General features: G+C 42.5%; 1 protein-coding gene across 2 annotated transcripts in view; it reads left to right on the forward strand.

Moving 5' to 3' along the window:
- Positions 1–9,329, forward strand: part of necab2 (N-terminal EF-hand calcium binding protein 2) — a 199,233-nt gene that overhangs the window by 134,913 nt on the left and 54,991 nt on the right. The window contains exon 9 of one of the 2 annotated variants that reach the window (XM_020604322.1): positions 7,310–7,366. The exons of the other annotated variant lie outside the window; for it this stretch is intronic. Within the exon in view, the coding sequence (XP_020459978.1) occupies positions 7,310–7,366 (57 nt within the window). The remainder of the gene's footprint in view (positions 1–7,309; positions 7,367–9,329) is intronic. 2 annotated transcript variants of the gene reach the window in all.

Raw genomic sequence — 9,329 nt, forward strand, 5'->3', positions numbered from 1 at the left:
TGTTCTTTGTTGCCCTAGTCACCAGCACTATGACAGGCCTAAGACAGGTCTTAGCAATATTCTGATGGGACTTGAGTTGTCTGCCCAAATCCACTAATAACTGCCAATCCTGAGCAGTGTTGAGAAGCCCTGATGTTTTTCTCAATGTCACCCTTTGTCCCTCTCTTCCTCAACAACTGTCCTCATTTCCTTCTGGACTTGTTGCCTCCACTCTTTTCCCTGAGTCTTGTCAAAATGGGGGGTTGCGATAGATCCTAACCCAGCCCTTCCTCTGGCCACTGTTCCCACCAGGACTCAGTGGCATAACCATGGCTCTGTTTACTCTACTGTAGCCTCTGCACTCCACTTCCTACTGGTCTTCACTGTTACTCCTGCCCCACAGACCTTTGGATGTCTTGACTCTCAGAGCTGAAGCACCTCCCTTGCCCACAAAACCTTAAACTCCTCCTTGATAGATTTCAAGGGGAGCGTTAATTTGCAGGTATTTCCATACAGGGCGATGTTACTCAAATTCCTTGGCAACCCTAACCATCTCCTCAGGAAGCAACTGACTCTTCTTTCAAGGTCTAATATGGTGGAAATAGGGAAATCATAGAGAAGCAGTGGCCACAGTATCCTTGGCAAAATCTCATGCTGGTGAAACCACGCCTTAAATTTCCTTGGAAGGCCTGACCTGTTGACATCCTTTAACCATCCCTCTAGTTCCTCACAGGTGTTCTTAAAGAAGGCTGTATCCCTGAGACTGCTGTCAAAACACTTTCCCAAACTCTTCACCGGCTTCTGAGAGATAGTAGGGATTGGTATTCCTGAGATAGAGAAGCGGAGCCTATCTACCACTCTTCCCTTTTTCAAGACCAAGGATCTTGATTTTGTTGACTTAAAAGACATCCTGGTCCATCTCATCACCCTTTCCAGCCCCTCTAGGATCCATCTGCCTCCAGGCACTGACTCGGTGGTTACTGTCAGGTCGTTTTAGATGCTTGAGTCTATTTGATCCTTCTCTTCTCGGACTCCCTGGTCATAGGGACTGTTTGCGCCACGTCCGGGCCCAGCTCCTCCTCTGTCTCACCAGGTCCTAGACCCGTGCATTGTGGTGCTAGCAGCTGCTCTATATATTTCATCCGTGCTTGATGGATCTTTAAGCCCTTCTCATTTTGGCAGATCTTTCTACACAAACACTCGTCAACGTTTGTCGTTAGCCTTAAAAATATGGTTGCTAACAAGTTGCTAAATGAAACTACAGATGCTGTCTGGGATTTTACACATCATCAGCCTCATTATTTTTAAACTTGTGCACTTGCAAGCTATTCTAACTGACACAGCCATGCTCACTCGTTAGATCAGGTCACGCAAAGAGGAAAGGATTTACTTGTTTTTTGTTTTGTTTTTGCTGAATAAACCATGTAAATGTCATAAGCCGTTATTTCTCACAGGGGTTATTTTCCACAACATTTCAAAAGCCAATGGAAAACTCCCGCTGGCTTTTTGTCTAGGGAGCCAGGATGATACTAATTTCTGGGTTGGCCTACAAAAAAAAAAACAGGCCTTCCCTCTGGCACTTGATTTGTAAAGCTTCTTCTGCCATTCATACATGCTGCCTTTCGAATTTCTGAATTCTTGTTTATTCAACAAAGATTTTCTAAAATGGCCTGAACAAAATTATGGTCACATCTTAGAAGTGGTGATAAATGAGTAAATATACTGTAGTGATATTTCTAGCAGGCTGTTAGTATCAGTTAGTATCACAGTTGTCTCCATTATTATCATCAGTCAGTACTTCAAAACAGATACCAGCTGAGCTTCAAGATCGAGGTCCAATTGCACCTAATGTCACTTTCTGAATGCATGGAAGGAGACCCAGGAAGAGAAACATTAAAATCTGACAGGAGTCTGCTAATATGCATGCATGACAATGTTTCTAGGAGAATGATCTTTATACAGATGAAACAAAATTACAGCATTCGGTAAGTCACATCAGCAAATCTCAGTAGGAGCTAAAAAAAGTATTTGACTGCAGTAACTGCCTCAAAATGGTGCATTACAAAAGATTAAGTTAAGGGTCACTTGTAGTGACATATCAGCTTTCGCTGCAAGTTCCTTCAGCTTCACGGAACACTTCAGTGTCTTTCAGCTTGTTGTTTTGGTTTTACACCCCACACATTAAATGTTTTGATTCCCTGATAAACCACAGTGCTACCTAGTTGGTAAAGTTTGTGAGTAGCAAAACAGAGCTAAATGACAACTTGATATTGATTATGGTTGTCAGAAAAATGACTCCAAATGAATGGTAACATGGTTCGTGTTTGCTGTATGAGTAAATAGTCTCTGCTCTTTGCTAGAGGTTGTGCCATATGAACTTCATAATGTGATAATATCTCAATGAGCAATGTGCTTGCAGCTTATTGAGCTGTCCCAAGTAGCAAAAAAATTTAATAAAAACTGAAAACGTGTTACTACACCGTAAAGCATTATGCTGTAAATACAAAATGCACTACAAAAACAATGCAACACACATGCACAACACAAAAGAAATGTTTCCAGGTCCATGAATGACTGAAGTTACAAAAAAAGAAACGAAAACAGGGGGGCTACAAAAAAATGTTTTTTGATTACAGTACCAGTTTACTCTCAAATGTGTTTCCTTTGACTGCAGAATAAAGAAACAAAATTGCCTCCATAATTATGAACCTTGCAGGCAGCCGTTTTCAATTAAATAACAAAAACTGTATGCTACCTGCTCAGCACCGAGCAACAAACAAAATTACTAACTAGCTATGAACATATTGGAGCATTTCACAACTAAATAACCACATATTTCTCTCAGGAGCTGGTGAAGACAATGGCAGAGCTAAAAGCAGAGTGAACATTAGACTTAACAGAACACAAATTGACTTCAAATGAATGCTAATGTTTGGTATATCTCCTGGACAGGTAAATTAAATTAGCAACTGAATGATAACACACTAGCCAAAGCAAGAGGCACAATATGTCAGTGTTATATTTACAGTTTGTTTGTTTTACTTTATCATTGTCACACCTGTGTTTAACAAATCAATATGTCCACCTCAAAAAAGGTCTATTGGATAAAGTGTTTCACACAAGAAGTATTTCAGTGTATATTGTTCAGTGAAGAAAACAGCAGACAGTGAGCCTCCACCTCTGAAATCTTTTATGTGCTGAACATCCAACAACACATAGTCCAGCTGTGACCAAACTGTGTCACATAAAGCTCAAATGACTCATTCTACAACTCAGTGTTTCCAGTAGCTTTTACACAACAAGTGTGTGTGTGTGTGTGTGTGTGTGTGTGTGTGTGTGTGTGTGTGTGTGTGTGCGGGCGCATGTACCCTACCCACTGAGTCAGACCCCATTGACTCGGCTTTTCCTGCTGTGTTTGGAAAAATTCTGTTACCCTCTGAGTGATCCAGGCATTATTCATTAACAGTAGCAGCAGTGATGCTCATCAGTCACCTTGATGACAGTGCTAACTGTGATTTATTAGAACAGGTTTCTAAAACTCTGATTCACATGCAGAGGAGAAAACTAGAAATCAGTGTTTCTTCACACAATGTACCATCCGCCCACCTGGCCCTACTAATGTCATACAGTATCTGAAGAGGATATTTTAACGTAACTGTAGTTGTACTGTTTTGTGTTCCCTCCCATTAAGTCTTGAATGTGAGTAAATGGCTGCTCCAACGGATGAATTAAACAGTGGGTTTGTCCAGTTCACTATTAAACTAGTCCGTCTCCATGGTCCATGTCTTTGAGGAGGGAAGAAATCTAGTCCTTTCAATTATAGCCCAGTGTCCTGTGGATATACTGAGATTTACTTCATCTCATCCATAACTGAAATGTGCACACCCATACAGTGTGCAATATTCATATGCATGATTTCAAAGGCTTCTTGATTGTAACTGTTTCACATACAGTATCACTACAAGAAGTGTCACAGACATGCGTGCAAGTATTTCATATGTACACATGTGCACAAATTACTTGTGTGTGTCTCATATACTTTGTAACTGTAAAAATCTTTCACAGGTACTATATATATGGACACAGTTACTTTATTTTCTAATAATAGTTGCACAGATTACCCATCCTTGGTCCCTTCATTAGATTTTTTAAATGGAGACTGAAAACACAGCATCTGTCGGACTACTTTGATCAGTTTAAGATTTTATGTTTGTGAACACTGCATTAGATGAAATCTAGATTTAGGCAAAGGTGCAAACTTGGAATCAGCAGAGAATGGAGTTATGCCTTATTGTCTTTCCTTTGCCTTTTCATTCATCGTGACAGACAATTAATAGTTTTGAATCTATTCCAAACAGCTGATTTTAGACATTGTTACTTTTCAGACATGGTACCCTGGAATTTGCAGGCTACATGTAGCCATATAGCAGTTGCTTTTTTGGCATGAAATTCCCAGCAAGGCTTTGTTCAAACATGCTTTGTTTGGCTTTGTCAAAGGCTTTGTTTCAGACTGGAGTATGTTAGCCCCCTGGCTACCTGTGACACTCACATGGACATTGACACCTACACTTCCTCTGTGCTGGACTATACTAACACTACCACTGACAGTGTCACAACCCAGAAACAGATCACCATGTACCTAAATCAGATGAACAAGGAGGTGCGGCTCCTGCTGATGGCCTGCAACTCAGCCTTCAGATTTGGTGATGCACAGGCCTACAGCTTATCCAGGGCCAACTCAAGGAGGGGCATCAAGAAGGCCAAGCACTGCTACAAGCAGGAACACTTCACAAACTCTGACCCCTGATATATATGGAAAGGCATCCAGCAACTCCACCCCAACAACCACAGATGTCTCCTTCCTCAACAAGCTAAATGACATCTATGCTCGCTTCGACCAGGACAACAAGAAGACAGCCGTCAAGTCCAAACCCTCCGAAGACCACCAGAAACTCACACTCACCTCCACTGACATGCATGCTGCACTGAGCCGGATCAACGCACACAAGGCTGCTGGCCCTGATGGCATTCCTCGACACGTGCTCAGGTCATGTGCTGGACAGCTTGCTGGCATCTTTCAGGACATTTTTAACCCATCCCTCACCCAAGCAGTTGTGCTGACATGCTTCAAAACCACCTCCATTGTGCAAGTGCCAAAACTCTCCACCCTGATGTACCTGAATGACTACAGCCCTGTAGTGCTCATACCCATTGTCATGAAGTGCTTCGAGCGCCTGGTCCTGGCACACTTGATGACCTGCCTCCCAGACACACAGTGATCGGCCTCATCAGCGACAATGATGAGAGAGCCTATAGGGAGGAGGTACAACAGCTGGCTGTATGGTGTGCTGACAATAACCTGCTCCTTAACACTAACAAGACCAAGGAGCTCATTGTGGACTACAGCAGGGAGAAAGGAGGCACATACATTCCCATCCATATTAACGGGATGGTTGTTGAATGTGCCTCCAGCTTCAAATTCCTGGGGACCCACATTTCAGAGCATCTGTCCTTGACCACCAACACCTGTAGCTTAGTTAAGAAGCCTCACCAGTGCCTCTTCTTCCTAAGGACACTGAAGAAGAACCACCTGTCTTCAGCCATCCTGGTGAACTTGTATCGCTGTGCCATCGAGAGCATCCCGACCAGCTGCATCACAGTCTGGTATGGAAACTGCTCTGTGTTTGACTACAAGGCGTTGCAACGGGTGGTGAAAACTGCCCAACTCATCACAGGGACTCCACTTCCAGCCTTTGAGGGTGTCCACAGGGATGCTATCTCCAACATGCTCGCAGCATTCTCAAGACTCCTCTCACCCTGCTTACAAACTGTTTGACCTCCTGCCCTCTGTGAGGTGCTTCAGGAACCTCCGGACCAAGACCAGTAGACTCAGGAACAGCTTCTTCCCCACAGCTGTCTTCTTACTGAACTCTGTCCCCCGATGATCCCCACTGCCTTCTTCTATTCCATTACACACACCTCACCCCTTCTCATCTCTCCTCCCGGGACTAATGCAATACACTTCTGTTACCTGTAATACTGAAGTGATCTGTTAACTTGCGCATACTCACAGAATACTGCTCTGTTATTCATTTGCACTGTACTGTACACATGCAGATACTGTATATTTATCTTTGCACTATTTACATCCATTGAACTGTTAACTCATGTAACTTATCTTCTTATTCTGCACTATTTCATTCCATTTCGTCCCATTGCACTAGTATTTTATAAGATTACTGTACATTATCCATTACTTGTAATTTAAATCATAAGGTCTGTTGTATATTGTACATTACCTTACATATTTTACTGTAAATATCAATTGAACATATCTATTGGTAAATTAGCACTGACTGTACATACTGTAGATACTGTGCACTCAGCACTGCTGTTATTGCACGCCTGGTTAGATGCTAAACTGTATTTCGTTGCCTTGTACTTGTATATGGGTAATAACAATAAAGTTGAATCTAATCTAATCTAATCTAAACATGGCAGGACCTAGCCAGGTACAGCCGCAGTGTTCATGCAATACTCAATATCATGCAAGGCAGACACACTGTTATTCCTTTGCACAGAGGATAAGCAGTCCTGTTACTGTATTTCCAGCAAATATCCACCCATTCAGTGTTAGCTCACACTGCTAAACCATATCCTCTGTGTCCCTGTTCAAAAGAAACTTTGTACTAAATAGTATCGCTCTGTTATTTTTATACTTAAGTCCAAATGTCACTGCCTGCCCAAAATATACACCGCATATCAGAAAAATGTGCTCTGACTGGCACAATGGTGAAGATATATAGTGGTCCCAAGAGACGTTTGGACTGATGAGAGAATCTCATAGTTTGCCTATAGTACCTCAACCATACTACTGTAAATGAGCAAGTAATTTTCTAATTGACAGCCATAGCAACGATAACTAAGGTGGCAGAGCATATTAAACAGTCTTTGCAGGCATTACAAGCTACATCCCCTTTAATTTTGTCCTGTGAAATTTTTTTTAATTTATTTCTACTGCCTATACACTAGCTTCTTCATTATGATTCACTAAGTTTCATTTTGTGCTTCTTTTATTAACATGCATCTATTGTCTCTCCTCTCCAAACCCTCTTTCCTGCTCCCCTGCTGGGCTTTGTTTTCACTGTAAAAAGACACTAGCTCCTGCTTTCATGCTTGTCTCTGCTGTCAGTGTGTCTACTAATATCTCTTGATGTGGCTAACTAACATCTGCTTCAAGCTGTTACTCTAGTAGTTTCTGTCATTTCTGTTATTGGTCTTGTTGATTGACATGTTGCTGCTGTTGTTGTTGCTATGCTTCTCCTTGCAGACAGTCTGGTTTGATCTGCACCAGCGGCTAACAGACACAGATGGCACCCCCAATGCAGTAAGTAGACATTAAATGAATAACCGTTATACATTACACTGCAACACAGAGCCCCAGGTGCAGGATCACTTACTTCTGCCTGACAAAGACCAACCACTGCAGCAGTAGCCAGGGTTGAGTGTTACAAGGCTAAGACATGACTTGGTGTCAGAATTAACATGAGACAACACTTCAGCACGACTCACTCAGGCCTCAGTGTCTGTCCCACAGCTCCGATCTTTAGAATTATTTTCTAGGAGATGTGCTTGTTTTGTTTTGTTACAGAAATGGTTTGAAACAATTTTCAGATCTAATTTCACCCACAGCTGCTATCACATGCAGCACTTACATGACTACATAACTAATAAGAATGTTCTGAATGCCTGCAGTAAGACAAGCAATCTATACTTCTCCAAAATATGGTATGGTAGTCACATGCACTTTTCATGAAACCTTCAGTAATGTAAGAAGACAAGACAGACATATGGTCAAGATAGAGAAATAGGCATATACATTCTTTTTGTCCTCTGATCTAAGAGTTCGATCAACAACATGACACTTCATAGTGATTTTGCGTGTAATTTAATTGATTTTGATTTTGAACAATGAACATTTATTCTGTTAACAATGAATGCTGTGTGGTCAGTGGTGACTTTTTTTCAGAGGATGAATAAATCCACTTTATATTACAGAGATACTGTAACTCTAGTCTGCAATATGAATACATTACTGCTTATTAAATTCTTTATATATTATGACAAGACAGTTGTGGTAACAGGTGGAATGTGGGGATTCTTCAAATCTTGTCAAGAATTCTAGATCAGTTTTCATGCAAAATAACTTAGTAATTGGAGATTAAAAAATAAACATTAGCATAATGAGTACAGATTGTCTAAATAGCTAAAAGGCTACACTGCAGGGCCAAGACAGACTTTTATAGAAAGTGCCGAAGTATGTCAGCTGGCTCATGGAAAAACCCAGTTCCGTTCACGGGAAAACCCAGTTTACTGTTTATTATTTAAGCCCTGATAAAATAATATTCCTGTAATATCCCTGTCTGGACTGAGAACATACATTATGTGGTGCAGTTTAGTAACTCGCAATGAGCTGACAGGCCATGCAAGGCAAAATAATCTGCTACAGAACTGAAACTTCAGCATAACTCAATGACTGTGCCCTTTATAAATAAACCACGTTTACTGTTTACTCTATGAAACCAAATTGCCACTCAACGCAAAGTACAGCCAAGGCTCTTTTCATGTATCTCTATCATAAGGCAAACTAAACATCTGTTGAGATGATGCTACTAAAGGTCGCAAAGTTCTTGCAGTTCATTTTAGGGCAACATGAATGTCCATCCATCTATTTTCCTTATCCGGAACCGGGTCGCGGGAGCAGCAGTCTAAGCAAAGATGCCCAGACTTCCCTTTCTCCAGACACTTCCTCCAGCTCCTCCAGGGGAATGCTGAGGCGTTCCCAGGCCAGCCGAGAGACATAGTCCCTCCAGCGTGTCCTGGGTCTTCCCCGGGGCCTCCTCCCGGTGGGACATGCCCGGAACCCCTCCCTAGGAAGGCGCCCAGGAGGCATCCGAAGCAGATGCCCAAGCCACCTCAGCTGGCTCCTCTCGATGTGGAGGAGCAGCGGTTCTACTCTGAGCTCCTCGCAGGTGACCAAGCTCCTCACCCTATCTTTGAGGGTGTGCCCGGCCACCCTGAGGAGGAAGCTCATTTCGGAAAAGGAACAAGCCATCCTTTTCTGACTGAGAACCATGGCCTCGGATTTGGAGGTGCAGATTCTCATCCCAGCTGCTTCCCGCTTGGCTGCAAACCGCCCCAGTGCACGCTGGAGGGCCTGGCTTGATGGAGCCAAAAGGACAACGTCATCTGCAAAAAGCAGAGCAGAGATCCTGTGGTCCCCAAACTGGACTCCCTCCGGCCCCTGGCTGCACCTAGAAATTCTGTCCATAAAAATAATGAACAGAACC

Source organism: Monopterus albus, unplaced genomic scaffold (genome assembly GCF_001952655.1).
Source record: "Monopterus albus unplaced genomic scaffold, M_albus_1.0 scaffold65.1, whole genome shotgun sequence".
Taxonomy (NCBI): Eukaryota; Metazoa; Chordata; class Actinopteri; order Synbranchiformes; family Synbranchidae; genus Monopterus; species Monopterus albus.